This window comes from Macaca fascicularis, chromosome 12, assembly GCF_037993035.2.
Source record: "Macaca fascicularis isolate 582-1 chromosome 12, T2T-MFA8v1.1".
NCBI classification, from domain to species: Eukaryota; Metazoa; Chordata; class Mammalia; order Primates; family Cercopithecidae; genus Macaca; species Macaca fascicularis.
The window spans coordinates 96,098,012-96,116,821 of NC_088386.1; the positions used below are offsets into that span (position 1 = coordinate 96,098,012).

General features: G+C 39.6%; 1 protein-coding gene across 14 annotated transcripts; it reads right to left on the reverse strand.

Annotated features, from left to right (window-relative positions):
- Nucleotides 1–36: 36 nt before the first annotated feature.
- On the reverse strand, nucleotides 37–18,492 carry KCTD18 (potassium channel tetramerization domain containing 18). Of its 14 annotated transcripts, none has more exons than XM_074009666.1 (8): nucleotides 18,400–18,492; nucleotides 15,268–15,502; nucleotides 13,170–13,381; nucleotides 10,445–10,638; nucleotides 9,732–9,784; nucleotides 9,302–9,396; nucleotides 4,272–4,374; nucleotides 37–1,706 (listed from the first exon to the last, which is right to left on the reverse strand). In XM_074009666.1, exons 6-8 carry the CDS (start codon nucleotides 9,333–9,335, stop codon nucleotides 1,190–1,192), a joined length of 654 nt encoding a protein of 217 aa, XP_073865767.1. In that variant the 5' UTR covers nucleotides 9,336–9,396; nucleotides 9,732–9,784; nucleotides 10,445–10,638; nucleotides 13,170–13,381; nucleotides 15,268–15,502; nucleotides 18,400–18,492; the 3' UTR covers nucleotides 37–1,189. The 14 variants fall into 14 exon arrangements, with proteins under 14 accessions (XP_073865767.1, XP_073865769.1, XP_065381927.1 ...); XM_074009668.1 differs by having other exon boundaries at nucleotides 13,192–13,381; nucleotides 18,011–18,492; XM_065525855.1 differs by lacking the exon at nucleotides 9,732–9,784 and having other exon boundaries at nucleotides 13,192–13,381.
- Nucleotides 18,493–18,810: the final 318 nt, after the last annotated feature.

The following is an 18,810-nucleotide window of genomic DNA, read 5'->3' on the forward strand; positions in this document are numbered from 1 at the left end:
CACGGCTTTAAAAAGTACAGTCACAGAAAATGCCACTTTTTATGGAAAAGTTTTATTTGATTTTGTAAAAGGTAATGTTTTGAGTATACTTACTTTACTCTTTCAAAGCAATGCAAGTACAATGATAAGCATTTGAATAAAAAGTACCCTGTTTTATGAGCTTATTTTTTAACATAGTGAAGGCATACTCTCACTAAAAGTAGAAATATGTGATCCAATTACAAAACATAACATTTAAGAATAAACACACACAACTGAATAGTTATGAAAAAATAGAGGATTAATCAAAATATTCTGTTTAAAAATATTAAATTCAAGTTATATGGAAATTTGATGCATAAAAATCATATTGTATAATCAGAATGAATCTTCAGTGGTCATTTCTGAAAAACAAATACTAACTTTAGTTAAAAAGTTAAACTTTTACTTCTCTTTTTCAAAGTATTTTCAAAACTTCACTATTCAAATTAAAATAGGATATTTTAGCAATTTACTTCAAAGACGTATTATATAATTCTTGTCCCAAGAAATCTTCTTGCGATGTTTGTAAATAAATCTACTAACAGAAAAGAGTAAGAAAAGCCAATCTAGGAAAGAAAATAGTTCAATTAAGTGAGAGTCAAAGTGCGAATTAAATCTGTGGGTTTTTTTCCTCCCCATCATTTCTTTTCATGTTGTCTTTGGAGACAGAGTAATTTGTAGGCAGCTCACCTTGATCTACATTTTCTCTCTCTAATCTCTCTTGGCTGTGATATAGTACAGGGAACCGCTAATATCACCCCCTCCATTTTGCCAGACAGGAATACCGAAGGCCAAATCTTATGACCATCCTCGGGTTGCAACAAGTAACGTTTACTTCAGCAACAAAGTGGACCTCTCTAGAGATTATTTTGTTGTACTGTCTTGTTGCCTTAATACGAATTAATCATTAAAAAAAAATAAACTGAAAACCAGAAATTCAAACTGTCCATAGACAAATAATCATTTAAAAGTTGGGAAAATGAGAAATGGAGCCTTAACCACTGAAAGTCTCCCCTCCTCCATTCCTGGCTCACACAATTCCAGGAATAGAATCCTAAACATAAACCTAAGCTTCCCCTTTACTGCATTAAGAAAGTGTCACTTCTTTGCATCAAATGGGTTGAAAGCTTTGGGAGATGAACGGGAAATTTCAAGTCCACCACTTTCATCAATTTCCCTTGTCCTTCCCGTTCTCAGTCCGCACTCCCAAGGCCCGGGCAGCGTCACCGGGAAGCGGCTTGAGGGAGTTGGCCTGCCTCGCGGCCGTGGGGGTGGCCAGGGAAGGCGCGGTGGCGCACAGCGGTGTCCTCTTCAGCTTTATCACCCGCTGGGGTGTAGGCTTCTTGTCGGAAAGTAGCACCTTAGCTGGAGGTAAGTGCGTGCCTCCATTTTCAGCGCTCGCAGCCCCAAGGGAAGCCTGAGGATGCCCAGGTGCCCCTGTGCCCTCCAGGGCCGTGGTTCTAGAAGGTGCAGAGCGCTGAGCTGCCTTTCTGCGGCTACCACTTTGAAACCTGTATGCTGTCGCCCCAGCCGACGTCTGGACGGCACTGGCTGGAGACACCGTGACGGAGGCCGAGTTCTTGACTTTGATTTGGGTACTTGTGGAAGGGCCCAAAAATCTAACTGGCTTAGGACCAGTCTTACAGTTCACACCTTCGTCCTCTTCATTGAACGTTATCAGTCGCCTAGAAATACAGAAGCATGTCATTTTCCACATGTACAGTTTTAGTAACTCATGAAAACATCTCCAAAGTTTACCTTCAGCGTTAACAGAAAGGTTTTGGTCAAGAATTAAAGAGTCAAGAGGTTTATGGGCACCTACCTCATCTCTCATCTCCCACCAAGGTCAGTAAGCAAGTTTACAAAAGATTGGTCTCAATTTGAATACAAATTATGTAAACTCACACATAATATTAATACCAGCAAATTAAAATTTGGCATGTTACATAAGAATTATACAATATATCACCCTGTTCCCAAGTATCATGATGTGACCTACAGGATAACCAGAAATATCACAAATTGTTTTTCCCAGAACTGCAGTTTAAACAGATTTAGTGAAGAAAAAAAAATTTCACAATCAAATAAATATTTAAAATATTGCTTGATATAGTTTGGCTGCGTGTCCCCTCCAAAGCTTATGTTGAAATGTGATCCCCCATGTTGGCAGTTTAGCCTGGCAGAGGTGTTTGGGTCATGAGGGAGGATTCCTCAGGATTGGCTTGGTGCCCTCTCCCATGGTAAGGAGTGAGTTCTCTATTCGTTCACGTGGGAGCTGGCTGTTTAAAAGCCTGGCATTTCTTGCTGTCTCTCACCATGCGACACACCTGCTTCCCTTCACCTTCTGCCATGACTATAAGCTTCCTGAGACCTCACCAGAAGCACATGCTGGCCCCAAGCTTCTTGTACAGACTGCAGAACCATGAGTCAAAATAAACCTCTTTTCTTTATAAATTACCCAGCCTGATATTCCTTCATAGCAATGCAAAACTAATAAACTGCTGCATATCTTTTTCTCCTCCTGAAGTTTTAAAATTCATGTTAACATATTAAAGATTATGAAAAGCCTATACTAAAGATATCTCTATTTCCCAATCATTCTATAGTGAAACCTTTGATGGTCAGTAAAATTTGCATTCTTTGGAACCCATTTTGGGGACAGCTAGAATAGTCATGGACAAACCTTCAAAGATTCCAGAACTGAGTTTACCATTCATTATAAAAAGCCTACAGGGGGAACATTTTTTTAAATGACCTTAAAACTGTCAATCATTGTCAAAACCTTGCCTGCTCCTTCAGCTTCACTTCCTAAGGACCACCCGGAGCATGAAAGGTGACTGCAGTCCTCTCACAGCTCTCTTACAAGTCTGCATAGCATCAGTGTGTTGTTAGAGGTGATTACAACTTAGTGAACTCCCATTCTTGGAAATGGGATCATAATAACATGGTTATTTGAAAATTGCCATCTGTAGCAAAGAATGCAAATATAATATATTCAACCCTAAATCCCTACTGAACATTTTCTCTGGTGACCAGATGGCTCCTTGGGACCTTACAAGTGCTTCTCAGTCATTGTCATCGTTATCCTGTTGATGCATCAAAAATGATGCTTCGTAAACCTGTAGAGGAAAGATAACTAACACAGAGGAGGGTCTCCGTAAACCACTCCTGCCTGCTTTGTTTTCCGTCTACATCTTCCACCAGACTCCACACTGAGGTTTCTCAGCCTCAGCACTATTACCATTTTGGTCACATCATTCTTTGTTCTGGGGGCCACCCTATGCACTGTAGGATGTTTAGCAGCATCCTTGGCCTCCACCCTCCAAATGCCAGTAGCAACTCCCACCCCACAGTGTGTCAACTAAAAATGTTGCCAAACATTGTCAAATATCCTCTGGGAGGCAAAATCACCCCTAGTTGAGAACCACTGCTCTTGACTCAAAATATATTTGCTAATTGTAGGCTCAAAAGGCAAAATAAATGATAATAAAATTATGGCTTTTAAGAAATAAGATCTGTTTTGACAAGTGATGGTTAAGTTCTAAAAACTGAATAAGCATCTCTGCATTTCAGTGAAAGACCCAGAGGGCAAACGTAAGAAAGTAGTCTGAAATTCCATAGGGGTATTCAATTAAATTGTAGAACATGTGATCAAGAAATCAGAACATCTGAAGGCCATGAATAAAACCCAGGCACTGTAAAAAAAAAAAAAAAAAAAAAAAAAAAAAATGTGATTTTAAATTTATTTAAAACACAGTGAAAGACAGCTGTGGAGTGAATTTAATGCTAATAATTTCATGGAACACAGGAAAATACCATTAAATAAAAGTGCTATTTGTGGCAATAGGAAACAGAAAGGAACTCAGAATAAGCCACAAGAAATTTCAAGCATTAAGTCTAAATAGATTTTTTTTTTTTTACTATTGTCAATAAAGCCTGGGATTTCACTTCTGTGGGGCAAAAATATTTACCACAGCATTCCCACTGTGTCCACTAGCATTTTTAGAATCACAGTCTCTCAATAAGAACATGTTACACATGCAGTTACAAAGAATTATTCCCACTTTTTACATAGTTTTGGTAACTTCATATTTACCAAGATCTATATTTTGATGGTAAGACACAATATTCAAATAGGTGATTAATAAGCTTAGTAAGGTCAAGAATTATTATTCATTTCCCCTTCACAAAGGCAGTAAAAATGTCAGCGATTAAAAAACAAAACAAATAATCAACACAGCATAGATAACCTCTTTCGAATTGGAGCCATGTGACGCAGGCTTCCAAGTAAAGGCCGTTCTTCTAGAGTCCAACACTCTATCAGCTCATGAGGCACCCGCCAGTAGCTAACACCTGGAAGGTAAAAAGAGATAATTAAGACAGCTACCATCCACTGCAAAATGCTGAGCAACACTGAGACCTGCCAGAGTCTGAGGTTCATGCCTCCCATTTGGCAAAGGGAGGTATGCACAACATGAACAGGAAGCGCTCACACGAGGAGCTAGGGCCAGGGAGCAACGCAGCTCACAACCTGGGTCAGGAAGAGCTGGCCACCAGCTTTGCCACCGATTAGCTGAGAAGATTCAGCAGGTTATTATGCACACTCAGGGCAGCTGAGAGTGAGGGCTCAGGCTCCAGCAAAACCTGTGTGGGTCTGAATCTCCATCTCTCACTCACTAGTCATGTCACCTTGGGAAAGTTACTTTTCTGTGCCTGAATTTTCTCAGCTATGAAATGATGACAATTAAGATTATGTACCTTGAAGGACTATTGTGAGGGTTAAATGAGTTAATAAATGCAAAGTGCTTAGAACAGGGTCCAGCACGGACTAAGCACTCAAAAACTGTCAAGTACCTTTATTCCCAGTCACAGTCGTAGGGAGTAGTGTAAGTATTGTATAGGCGGTGGGTTGTAACACTTGCCCTGACTACTTCACTGGGTTGCTGTGACATCAAATCAGGGGAACTCTGTGAACTACTCTGAAAATGACAAGCACTGTACAAATATGAGATATCACCACCCAATAACCACAATTTCCAACAAGAATCTGAGCTAGTGAGTTAGGCAAAAATGCCATTCAAATTCATTTTAATTTTTAAATGTGTTATGTTTTTTATTAAAAGCTAAAACATGTATTCTTGAAGCCTCGAAAACATTATGCTAAGTGAAAAACACCAAACATAATAGGTCACATATCGTATTGTTCCATTTGTAGAGATATCAAGAGTAGGTAAATCCATTGAGACAGAAAGCAGACTGCTGGTTGCCAGGGGCTGTGGGAGACAGTGGAGTGGGGAGTGACCACTTAGGGGGTTCCTCTTGGGGTGATGAAATGTTTAAAACTGGATAGAGGTAATGATTGCACAACATTGTGAATGTAGTAAATACCAATGAAATGTATGCTTTAATTAATTCTGTTATGTGAATTTCCATCTCAATTTTTTTTTAAAAGCAGCATAAATATATTCACATGAAAAAAGCTCAAACAATTATGTTGAATGAAAATTGCTTGGAGTAATCTAAGTCCCAATAATGGATCTGGTGTTGTCTTCTTATTAAAGTTCTGGTAACAATAACAATTTAGCAAGCTGGACATATAAATCATTATAATAACAGACATATCTGATACTCAAATAACTCTATGATCCTCATTTTAAAACAATTAACTTTCTGGAACCACTTGATCACACTCCAAAACCTACACATACTATAAAAACATTCCGAAATCTGGTCCATTAAGTTTGCTTTTTTTAAAAGTCAGATTTATTAAGATATAATTTACATAAAATAAAATTCATCCTTTTCAGGTACACATTCCAATGAGTTTTGACAAATGGATATAGTTATGTACCCATAGTCATAATCAAGATGTAGACCACTTCTATCACCCCAAAAAGTTTCCTCATGCCCCTTAGCAATCAATGTCCCCTCCATCCTTAGTTTTGCCTTTTCTGAAATGTCATATAAATGGGATCATACAAAATGCAACCTTTTGTGTCTGGCTTCTTTAGCATGATGCTTTAAGATTCATCCATGTTGCTGAATGCAGCAATGATCATTTCTTTTATTGGTGAGTAGTATTCCACTGTATGGATACACACCACAATGTGTTTAAAAACTTTCTTTTTTTTCCTGCCTATAAAGTAATTCACATCCCTTGTACAAAACCTGGAAAATATAGAAAAGCATATATAAGGGAATCAAAGTCACTCCTAATCAGAAGACCAGGAATCATTGGCTCAGGACAGACTAATATGTTTCATTCCAGTCTTTTTTCTACTCATATGATATACTTTACATTTATTTCCTGCTTTTTATCATTTCTTATCATGGGCATTCATCTATGCAAAAAGTTATTTAAAATAACTTTAATAGCTTTATTATATTCCATTCTGTGGATGTGCCAAAATATATTTAACCTTCAATCATTAGACACTTAAAGTGTTTTCATTTTGTCCCTATTATGAAAAATGCCAGAGAACATTTCTGTTCCTAAGCCTTTGTCTGCATTTATGTCCTTAACATAGATAAGATAGATTCCAAGAAGTAAAATTACTGGGTCAAAGAATATAAACAATTTTGATGCTACTGATGTGACCTAACAACTTACTTTCCAAAAGTTACATCAATTTTTACTCCTACCAGGAATTAATGAGAGATGTTTACTCATCTGGTATATAAAAATAGCTTTTATTAAATGTATATTTCATTGATAAGGAATGAAGTTGAACCTCCTGCTACATGTTTATTTCTTTTTCTGGGAATTTTATGGTCATGAACCTTGTAATTTTTTTTTTTTTTTGTAGTAGTGGCTGCCTTTCTAATCAATTTTAATAAACCTTCTCTCTATTAAGGATATACTTTGTCCAGTTAATGCAACATTAGTTATCCTTGTTTTTTATTAGTCTTTAAATTTTATTTATAATTTTTAATGTTTCTTGCTTTTTGTTTTGTTTTGTGTTTAACATTTATGCCTAGTGTTCCATTACTGGAACACTAAGCATGTGGGAGTTACTTATATCCTAATGCCCAAGGTCATCGCCAAGGTCCGATTGCAAAAATTCAAAACATTGCAACCTCAGGAATAAATGGGTTAAGAGGCAGGGTCTTGCTATGTCGCATAGCCTGGAGTACAGTGGCACTATCATAGCTCACTGTAGCCTCAAACTCCTGGCCACAAGTGACCCTCCTGCCACAACCTCCCAAAGTGCTGGGATTTTAAGTGTGAGCCAACATGTCCAGCATTTTTTTGTTTTAAAGTTCCTAATACTTTAAATGTTATGCAACTAACTTTATTAATCTTTGTCTTTGTGATTTTTGAGCTTTTAATTTCTTTCCCTATTAAGAAAACAATTATTTGCTTACATTTTCTTTTTTCTTTCATAAATCCATCTGAGACTATTTTGATAAATAATGAGGTTACAGTTTTGTTTTTCCTCCCAAACATATTTCTCAACTATTTATTAAAATATTGATATCTAATACTTTTTTACCACATAGTACTTTTACTAATTTTACTGGTTTTCACCCTTGATCTCTGCTCTATTCTTATATCAGAGGCACATGCTTTTTATTATTATAGGTCTGTAGCATGTTTTACTATCAAACAGAGCTAGACTCATCCCCCTAATTACTTCTACTCCCCAAAATGTTATTGGCTACTTTACCTACTTATTCTTTCAGAGGAATTTTAGAATCATTTCTTCAAGATTCCAAAAGAGTCCCATTGATATTTTGATAGACCTATAATTTAATCTGAGAAGAACTGACATCTTTATAATATTCAGATTTCCCACTCAGGATCATGGTATGTCTCACCATTATCTCCATGTCTTCTTTTTTATGAATGGATAAATACATTTTAGCAGTTTTCTTCAGAAAAGACCTAAGCATTTCTTGGGTAGTCAGTCCCGAGGACAGTCCGAGTTATTTTACATTTCGCTTATTGCTATAGTGAATGGCAGTTTCCCTTATAATTTTTAATTGATTTATCATAGGTAAGCTGCTGATCCATGTATACTGATATTGTATCCAGCTAGTTTAGCCTACTAAATTTAGCACTTACAATATTTTCAGCTGATTCCTTGGGGTTTTCTAAAAAGGCATTATCTACAAATAACAACGACTCTTCTTCTCCTTTCCAATATTTTTTTCTCTAATTTCTGTTTCCTATCTTATGGATTTTCACAGGCCTTCCAGAACTTTGCTAAATCACAATGATGCCTCATTACGTGCTTGCAAAATGGATAAAATCGGTCGCATGCTTTTTAAAAGGTATTGATCCCAGTTTTCTGCTTCAAACTTTTTTTTTTTTTTTTTTTTTTTGCAGTTTTTAAAAGCTTCTTCCTCTCCTTTTATGTCTTGCTCTGTCACCCAGGCTGGAGTGCAGTGGTGTGATTATAGCTCACTGCACCTTCAAACTCCTGGGCTCAGGCAATCCTCCTGCCTCAGCCTCCTGAGTAGCTGGGACAATAGGTATATGACACCAGGCCCAGTTTTTTTACCCATTATGTGACTGGCAGTCAGTCTTTATTAGCTTTTAGGATTATCTGAGGATGGAATATGTCTTATTTATCTTTGGATCCAATTTTAGGACTTGTTACGATACTTTGCACCTATACACGGTTGTTAATTAAGGAAAAAAAAATGCTTAGGCATAGAACAGAACATGTAACCCTTCTGTGATCCTTATGAAAGTGTCAAAGCTCTTCTGAGACTCAGTTTCCTCATCTATAAAATAGGAATGGTAAGTAGTGTACAGGATTGTGTTAGGACTAAGAGATACCGAATGTAAACTACTTATCGGAGATAAAAAACAGCATTATTATTACCAACTCTCACTCTGTAGTTTGAGAAAAATGATCAGTTTTCAAAGTGTACATTTCAAGATTATTGTAATTACTTTATAAGGGCTCTTTAGATATCCTCCCCAGCATTATTTTCTCTCCCTTTCCTTGATTACATATTTTATGCTTAATTTGAAGTATTTTTCCAATGCACAGTAGATACTAAATGAACTCTTAATTAAATTAAATAAGCCTAGCTAACAGAAGCATACTTAAAGTTACTGAATTATAAACTATTAATAATACCTAGCAACTCATGGGATTTAAAGATTTGTAAGTAAACTGCCTCAGTGTTACCATGAGATGACAAATACATTGACACTCAAAAGAATACTTTCTAAAACAAAGAAATTCAGTATTTGAGTTTACTTTGTCTTATTTTTTTTTCTTTGTAAAAAGTCCACCTGCTTCCATGAAATAAAATTGCACTGTACCTTTTCCTTCCCAAGCATCAAAGGCATCCATCATTTTCTTCAACTCCGCTACTGAATAATAGCTCCAAATGTACTGAACATTATTTCCCGCCTCTCTAGAAATATTGCAAAACATAATGAAAATATACTACCTAGGTATGGATGTATATATATACATACAGCTAATATACATTTAATAAGAGCTTGTTAATTAAAGGAAAAAATACGTAGGCACTCAGTAGTTGTTCTGTGATCCTTAAGTATACATATGCTTACATAGATATACATGTACACATTATATAATACACTAACCTACATTTTGATCTCTTTTTACCATAGTAGAGTATTTTATTAATTGTACAATATACACCGTGTAGACAAATCAACACATCTTTAATATCACGTTTTTTAGAAAAATCAGTAAACTCCAATGAACTTAGAAATTACTCACCTTTGACCAGCATTATGCCAGACACTTACATATCTTACATAGAAGCATCCTATCTGTAAAGAATTCAGAAACTGATAACATATTTAATCATCTAAAAAGGCAAGCTTATATGATCCTGCATTAGTCACTAATAGTCGACCCAATCCCACCTGCCAGAGAATTTTTTTTAAAATTGCTAAGTGAATTAACCAGTGTAAATAAGATTACAGGAAAAATGTTAAGTAATAACTCTTAAGAATTTAACATGTTCAAGTCATAAACTTCTAAAGCTGGAAGGGACCAGGGAAGTGCTTCGTCATTTCTCAGAAGAAGACACCAAGGCAGGCTGGCCCTGGGTCACTCAATAGGCCTGCTGACTTCTTCTGCCAATGCTTCTATGGTCTAGGAAGATGCCGGGCATGTGGCTTTTCTTTTTTCTTTCTCTTCTTTTCTTTTTAAGCCTCTTGGGGTAGGGGATTCTGAAGCAGACTCCCAATTGAGAACCACTGCATTAGATCATGCAGCTGGCCTGCAGCTTATCCATACTGTATGTGAAATGATCTTAATTATAATTTCCTCATGAAGCAGGCCTATCTCAACTGCTAAGATGGCTCACTCTGTCTCCTAAGAGGTGTCAATGGTCTTTTCTAGTCAAGCACATTTCATTCAGAAACACCTCTTAGAAGAGACCAAGACTTTATTTTGTTCTTTTTCACATTTAAATTTGGACATACCTTTTAAAAATGCTTTTGCTGTGAATTCTTCCTCCCAGCTGCTTATCAATAGCATCTGTTCCATCAGTTTTTGTGGCATATACACCAATAATTCTACTCTCACAGCTTGCACCAGATGTGTTAAGATAGTGGAGAACCCAAACTGTTGGTTTATTGCAGACTAAGCCATATGAATCACAGAAGTCTGTTAAAGCCTGAAGCAAAAAGTATATACAAATTTTGAATTTAATTCTAGAGTAAAATAAAAATGAATATGCTCCATTACTTTCATATAAAAGCTGAAATTCTAGCTGGTCATAAGGGAAATAAAAAGATTATAAATTTCAGCTTAGTCTTTACACCTTTAAAAATCAAACACACATTTTTTTGAATTAAATCGGGGCGGGAAGGACAATCCCAAAAAGTACCACCCAAAAACCGAACACCTTTTCATCTACAGAATCCTTTTCCACATGGACATTCCATTTTATTTCTTACTCCTTTAGTCTGCCAACATCACTTTTAATTTTATAATCTTTATGAGATCATTCCTCCACTGCCAACATCACTTTTAATTTTATAATCTTTATGAGATCATTCCTCCACTGCCAACATCACTTTTAATTTTGAAATCTTCGTATAATAACTAAAATGTAGACCTTTTTCTTTTCCCTTTAGAGTAATTTCCCCAAAATTTCCCATTTGACACAATCTTCCATTTACCTTCTACTGACTAACCCCATAGTTGGTCCCTACTTTTAGTTCCAAATTCTAATCATGGACTAACCAGATTGATTTTTCTTTTACACTGAAAGATATGAATATATAAACTCAATATCTAAACTCAATATATGCTGCCTGAACTCATTTGGCACTTATCCACCTATTCATTCATTCATTTGAATATTAAGTTCCTGCTCTGTGCTGAGCTCTAAGGTCCTGAAGATATTAACTATGAACAATGGTGAGACAGGGTCCCAGCCGTCCTAGAGTTTATAGCTAATGCAGAAGACAGACACTGAACAAGCTGCCAGCACCCTGTGTAAGAAGTGCCACCAGGACTGGGTGTGGTGGCTCACGCCTGTAACCCCAGCACCTGGGGAGGCCGAGGCAGGCGGATCACCTGAGGTTGGGAGTTTGAGACCGGCCTGACCAACATGGAGAAACCCTGTCTCTACTAAAAATTCAAAATTAGCTGGGAGTGGTGGCGCATGCCTGTAATCCCAGCTACTCGGGAGGCTGAGGCAGGAGAATCGCTTGAACCCGGGAGGCAGAGGTTGTGGTGAGCCAAGATCACACAATTGCACTCCAGCCTGGGCAACAAGAGCGAAACTCCGTCTCACAGAAAAAAAAAAAAAAAGAAGTGCCACCAGTGAGACCACAAGGTGCTCCAGGGCACAGAGCAGAAGGGTTTCACCCTGTGAAGCTACCAGGGCTTTCCCTGGGAGGAACAGCTTTACTGCTGTCAGTACTCTGGACAGGTACTTTGTTGTGTTCACTGTTATATCCCAAGTGTCTGGAATAGTGCCTGACACAAAGGAGATGCCTAGTATTCACTGACTCAGTGAATGAAAATGAGGCCCTACCATGTCTTGCACTTTCATTTAATATTGCTATCTAACTCCTGTACTAGTTTGGAATTTTACTTACACATACATCTACAAGAATTCCCAACTATACTATAAACTTCAAGGGCAAAGAACGGCATGTTGTATTTCTTGGTGTTCCACACAGCCCCTTGTACAGTGCCAAACATTTCACAGGCACTTGAAATAAACATGTGTTGGCTGACAGCATGAATGTGGGCATGCTGGGTCCTTTTTGAATAAAAACCAGGAATAAAAGACGATGGAGCTGAGACTTCTGAAGATGAGCATTAACCCTCCCAACCTTCTAGTCAGGCCTCACTCTGCAGATGTGGCAACAGCAGGGAAAGACTACTGTTTGAAAATACAGTTTATGAATAACTTCAGTAGCAGAACCCATATAACTATGCAAATTCCTAAAGGGGATCTGGAACCAAACCAACTTTCTCTTCATGCTGCACTCCTAATAACCAACCACCCATCAGCTTTCTTCCTAAACGCTGACATCCAAATCAAAGAACTCAAACCAGTTCAGATCAGTTTTCACTATTAACAATTTTCTAAGAAAAAATATTTTTCTTAGATGCTCAAAAGTGCTAATTAATAACACATATAATACTTTCAATGAGACAAAAACAGGTACTTAGGATTTTCAAATCACGTAAAGATCTTTAAAATGTAATTTAAAATAGAAGCATCTTAAAAAGAGATTTACTGATCTCAAAGTGAATTAGCCAAACTAATGTTTTAAATTAGTAAAAAACTACTACACTTACTAAATCAAGTAAGATGCTTTATTATTTATCAGGATCATTCTTTTCAAAAATCATTTTAGTAAATAAAATAATACCACTATGCCCTCACATAGTATAGTATTTCTCTTAATTTAAAAAGAATTTCCTGAGTTCTATAAAAAAGCCATCAAAAAGTGCTAAATCTTCAATGAGGGATATAAACTCAATCAACTTTTGAGTGGCAATACACTTTCCAAGAACTTTGGCCTTAAAAAATGAGAAGTAGTAGTAAAGAAACATGTCTTCAAAGCGTATAAAAACTATCCTGTTTCATTAATGTGAAAACACAGGCTAAGCAAAATAGTACATATTGCTTTGTGCATCATAAATATATATATTTGAAAACTTAAAAAAAAATGCCAAGACCTTTTTAAGTTCTATATTTGACCTTAAAGAATATGTCTCCATTTCATTGGCCAAATGGTCAGACAGGCTGTACGGATAAGGGATGCCAAAGTAATCAGCCTCTTCCTGTAGGGCGATGCGGGTTTGCTCATCTGTGGGAATCTGAACTTCTCCATGAAGGTAATCCAAAAGGTATTTAAACAGACGTCCATCACGGTCAATAACACAAGCCCCTAGAAAACATTCAGTTCAAAAATGATTGTAGAGATTCTGTCAATCAATAAGATTTCAACAAATCAAACTAGGTCTGAAGACCTCTACAGTTATAAATGTTTCTTTCTCACCTGAAAGTTAACATCTAGTGTTCAAACAGGTTTATGTAATCTAAGCTAGACTTTTGGTTATTCAAACACCAAATATGATATACCAGCAACCCTCTGCTCACAAATAGGTGATATTGTAAAACAGAATCTGAATGAGTTGTGTGGGAAAATCACCTGTAGTTCTATAATACTGCACATAAGTTTGAATGCAAACATATATCACCAGGGTTGCCATGTTTGCTTGTATTGGTGTACTATATATACCATGCTAGGCCAAGTGGCCAAGAGAGGCTAAAACCAAACCCACACTCTGCCCACCAAGCCATGCACCCTGGCATGGAACTGCATCTTCCTGGATAAAAGGGCACCCTTTTCTAACTTGTACACAAAGAAACTGAATGAGTCAGTGGTGGACCTTTGCATTCTCACTACCATATGGGAAAAGATATTCCGAGATCCATTTAGAACTTTGGATGCAATGACTATATTCCCACAATGGCCACTGCAAAAGCTACGGGCACCCCACACTGCTGGTAGAAACAGAAGTTTACCCCAACCTTATCTCAGCTGGACTAGAACAGGTATATGGAGATGCTCACTAAAAGAGCATGTGGGGTGCTCATCACTATGTCCAGTGTTTGCCTGTCAGCAACACTACAAACCCGGGGTTCCTCGCTCCAGGCATGCCAGATGATTGGAATCACTGGGTTAGTTCTTTTGTACCATAAGAACCCAAACTTTAAAAAAGAAGAAACGCTATGCTGGTACTACTTTGTAATAAAATATTTTTCTTAGATAATTTAGCAGAATTTAAAAAAAAAAAAAAAAAAGAAAAACCTCTGCATGAGGAAGGGATTAAGAAGATAAAATTTAGGGGCAGAGAAGAAAACTCAATCTCTGCTTACCATCTTTGCCCCAACAACCTTTCTGCCCAGGTAGATACCAAGCCCTGGGCACCAGCCACTGGTGACTTTTTTCCCCCAGTCTTTCAACTGCCGTTTAACCAGCAAAGCAACCTCCTAACACCAGGGTTATTAACAGCAGAACAGCCCCTTATGTTCAAGACTCCTCAATCTTTCTCCTCTAACACAGAACCAAGAGTGGGTCTGGGGCTCATATGCAGTGCAAAAAACCTCATTTGTATTGATGAAGTTTCTTTACAACCAGTAGTAGGTTCAGTGAGTCCCAGAGCACTGGAAGCAGAGAGCAGTCCCAGAACCCTACCTGTGTGATTTACAGTTTCTTCTGAAACCCAGTTTTCAGTCCACTGCTCCTTAGACCTGACGGTATCACTGCACAGACTTTTTCTCAGCCATGCACATCGGCCACACAACAAGACTACACAGCTAGGCTAGGTGGCGAGCCCAACACTAATTCTGCAATGATGATGGCTGCTCTGCTAGCAATAAGGACAGCGGCTTTCTCCAGACAAACACATTTTCTAACTTGAAGAACACAGAGAGAAGCAAATCTATTTAATCACTGTCAATATCATCACTCAAAGCTGCACAAAAGTAACACATTTCAAAATATAGTTAATCCCCGTAATTAGGTTATGACCAGCCTTTATGAACTCTTACTTCTTTGTCAACTTTTAACAACATGATCACAGATTTTCAGAAAAAGTATTTAATTTCTCCATGTACTTAATGAATCTCCATAGAGTCCTAATGATCTCAGTAATTAGTATATTCATCTAGTACATTTCGTTGTAATTAGGAAAATCAAAGGGAATTTAAACTGGGCTCTTGTGTTAATAAATATTCAGATCATGCTTTCAGACTTTAGACATTTACCTGACTCATCTGTTTTTAGAGGAAAGCGACCACTGAACATAGATGCCAACATGGAGTCTTTGAAGCGGCACAAGGACTCCCGCCGGGCTGTGTAAGTACAGCCACCCACATTCAGTCGGAGAACATCTAGCACCTCTTCTCCTGCCTTGTGGCCTTCCATTTCTCCCCCAGGCACCTCAATTTTTGCCTCCCAACACTTTCAGAAACTTCAAAACAATGATGTCTCCGTCTCCCTCTGTAAAACAAAGGACAGTCATCCCTGCCATTTACAACAAGACACTAAATAGATAATAAAACATGACTGAAAATAAATTCCTCAGTACTGGCAATATTGAATTGAAGGATTTTATATAAGAGAATTTCGAGATATGCTAAGAAGTTGGAAAATGTTGGCTCAGAGGGTTTGTAAAATATAATAAACGACTAACAACGCAATCATCGCTGTTGAAATGACTGTTTAAACATGGTAATGCACTCTCTGTCACACGGCAAACAAAGGTGAGGCCTGCTTATGATCTTCAGTATTCACATATCTTTTTAACCATGGTAAGTCTGAGGGAGCCTCTAGACTGCAGAGATCAGTGGACAGCATGGAACTGAGCTGCTAGGCTCTTCCCCTCACCGGCTCTAGAATCTTGGGCAAATTACTTATCTTCCTCTTCTGTAAAATGGAGGCAGTGATGATGCCTACCTCAAAGGACTATCAGAGGAATAATTAAAAGAACATATAAAACAGCAAAAGAGCATTTAGAACAGTTCTGGCTCACGGTAACTATTCAATAAATTATAAATATTATGCATAATGATATAAATTTAACCATAAAGTGTCTACTGAGGGACTTGATACTGACTCTGGAAATGGAAGGAAATAAAGGAGCAGGAATTATTAACAATGATAACTGTAATTCTTAGGTAACTAAGGAATATATAATTTATCAATTGAGATTAGAGTTCTTTTAATTAAAAAAAATTTTTTTTTAATGAGACAGGGTCTCACTGTGTTGCCCAGGGTAGTCTTGAACTTCTGGGCTCAAGCAATCTTCCTGTCTTGGCCTTCCAAAGTGCTGAGATTACAGGCATGAGCCACCACGCCCAGCCTGAGATGAGAATTCTACATATACCAGTAGGCAGACTAGTCTAGAACTACAAATAACATATCCAAATCATCCAGCTTCTTCACTGTGAAATGGATGAAGCTTTAGGGAAGTTTTTGGTTTTGTTTGTTTGTTTGTTTGTTGAGATGCAGTCTTGCTCTGTAGCCCAGGGTGGAGTACAGTAGTGCAATCTTGGCTCACTCCCGGGTTCAAGAGAGTCTCCTGCCTCAGCCTCCTGAGTAGCTGGGACTACAGGTGCACACCATTATGCCCGGCTAATTTTTATAATTTTAGTAGAGATGGCGTTTCACCATATTGGTCAGTCTGGTCTCGAACTCCTGACCTCAGGTGATCCACCCACCTCAGCCTTCCAAAGTGCTGAGATTACAGGTGTGAGCCACTGCGCCCGGCCCAGGGAAGGTTTAAGGGTTGGATTTTTTAATCCATTCTGGAGATCACAGAACCACAGGTGACACTGTGGTGTTTTCCCACCTAGAACAATACTGTGATGAGAAAGGTACTCCCAACATTGAAAATCTGCAGTATCCACACATTTCACAGCAAGTTTAAAATGGCTGCCGAAAGGCTCAACTACATCCATGTCAATTCACTTTCACTCAGTGACCAACTAAGATTGTTTTGTAGATGCCAGCCAGTCTCCAATAAAATGGAAGGAGACCATTAAAATCTAAGGAAGACCATGTGTGTAGAACACGTTCAGCAACAGAAACCATTATGGGCCAAAGGTCCAGCCTTCCAAAACCACTTATGGATGTGACATCTTGCACTGCCTAGAAGTCCCAGGAGCAGCACTCCAAAGATCCATGTGTGAGAGCCACCTCTGAGGCATGGGATGAAACTAGTTCCCTCTGCCTCATTACTAGCTCCCTGGAATCCTAGCTATTCTTCAAGGCCCTCAGCAAACCTAATTTCTTGGATGACTGTCCCACATATCCTTCTGACCCCCAAGTTTGAATCCTTGCACAGTTCTACAAATACACTTTGTGTGTCTGTCCACATTTTACCCCACTTGTTTAATCCCTACTTTTTGATCTGTAGGCCAAGGAAGCCAGGGCCTGTGTCATCTTAGTAACTCCCATTTACTGAATGCTTATGATGTGTCAGTCATTGTAAGAGACACTTGACACACATTACCTAATTCACACAAAAACTCTGTTGGATGGGAACTACCGTCCCTGTTGACAGATGAGGACCCTGGGGTAAAAAAAGAGAGAGATGTGTACAGGGGCCACACAAGGGCTGACTGCTAGTAGGTTGTGGGGCCAGCCCCAATCCAGATCGGCAGAACGGACCCCAAGTTCCTCCTGCTTCATCCCACACCGGCTCCTTCAGCACTGTTTCACCCCTATGGCTCCTGACCCAGCCCTTTCACTCTCTAAGCATCTGTCCATCTCAAGACTTGGTTACAATAACACAGCAGCACCCCGATCCCCAGGATTTAAGAGCTACTCCTCCTACCCAAACCCCAGGCAGTCTCTCCTAAGGAGAAGAACATCACCATTCCAAGGCCACACCAGGGGGGTACTCCGCAGGCCCCATCCTCAAAAGCACCCAGTTAGGCTCCCTGCTATGTGGAAAGTGTCCAGCCCTCGGGGACAATGTCCCCCAGAATGCGGTCCTATGATCACCTGCATCAAAACCATCAGGGACGCTTGGGAAAACGAAGACACTCAGGCCACAGCACAGAGCACCTCAGAAAGTCTGCCTCAGAAAGATTTGGGGATCTGCCCGCGAACCCCACTTTGAGAAACATCGCTCAAGGGGCTCACACTCCTCTTCCGAAGCGGGAAGAGCCGGGAGGAGCTGGGAAGCCAGAAAGCCCCGTCACGGTCTTCCGCGGCCTGGAGACCCCCAAATCTGCCCGAAGACCGAGCCTGCAGCCCGGGACGCGCGCGTTACCAGCGCGGCCCGGGCCCTTCCTCAGGGCGCCCCGCCGCCTTCCAGGCCCGCGGCCCATCCCGCGCCCGGCTCTTCCGCACCGGCAGGGTGGGCCGGGTCGGCAGCTTCCCAGACTGACCTGCGGCCCGCCAGACCCTCGGCGTGACCGCCTGACGCCGCTGGGCGGACGCGGAAGTGAACGCCTTCTCCGCTGCTCGGCAACTCCGAAAGCAGAGCGGTGCCAGCGGCGCCCCCGTGCGGCCCGGCTCTGCGGCGGCGGCGGCGGCGGGTCCGGGAGGGAGGGAGGCCACGCCCCGGGCACGCCACGCCCCCAGACTGGTCTCGCCCCTGCCGGCCGCCTCGGAGTCGGGTGGGTCTTCCATCCCAGAGGCAAGGGAAAGGCACCGCAGAGAAGGCCAGGGCTGAACCCCGCGGGACGGTCTTGTCTGTTCAGAGGCTGGTTTTACAGGTGAAGAGAAGAAACAGCCACAGAAGTTGCGATTGTCCAAGGTCACTTAATAAGTAGCAAGAATTAGGATGTTAAGTGTTC

Bases quoted from the DNA above. Each gene is read 5' to 3' on its own strand.
- KCTD18 (XM_005573867.4), bottom strand. From the start codon at position 15,427: ATGGAAGGCCACAAGGCAGGAGAAGAGGTGCTAGATGTTCTCCGACTG. The intron at 10,639-13,169 runs GTCTTGGCATTT...TTTTTGCTTCAG, and splicing joins CAAATATAGAACTTAAAAAG to GCTTTAACAGACTTCTGTGA. The intron at 9,397-10,444 runs GTATGTCCAAAT...CAATATTTCTAG, and splicing joins AGCAAAAGCATTTTTAAAAG to AGAGGCGGGAAATAATGTTC.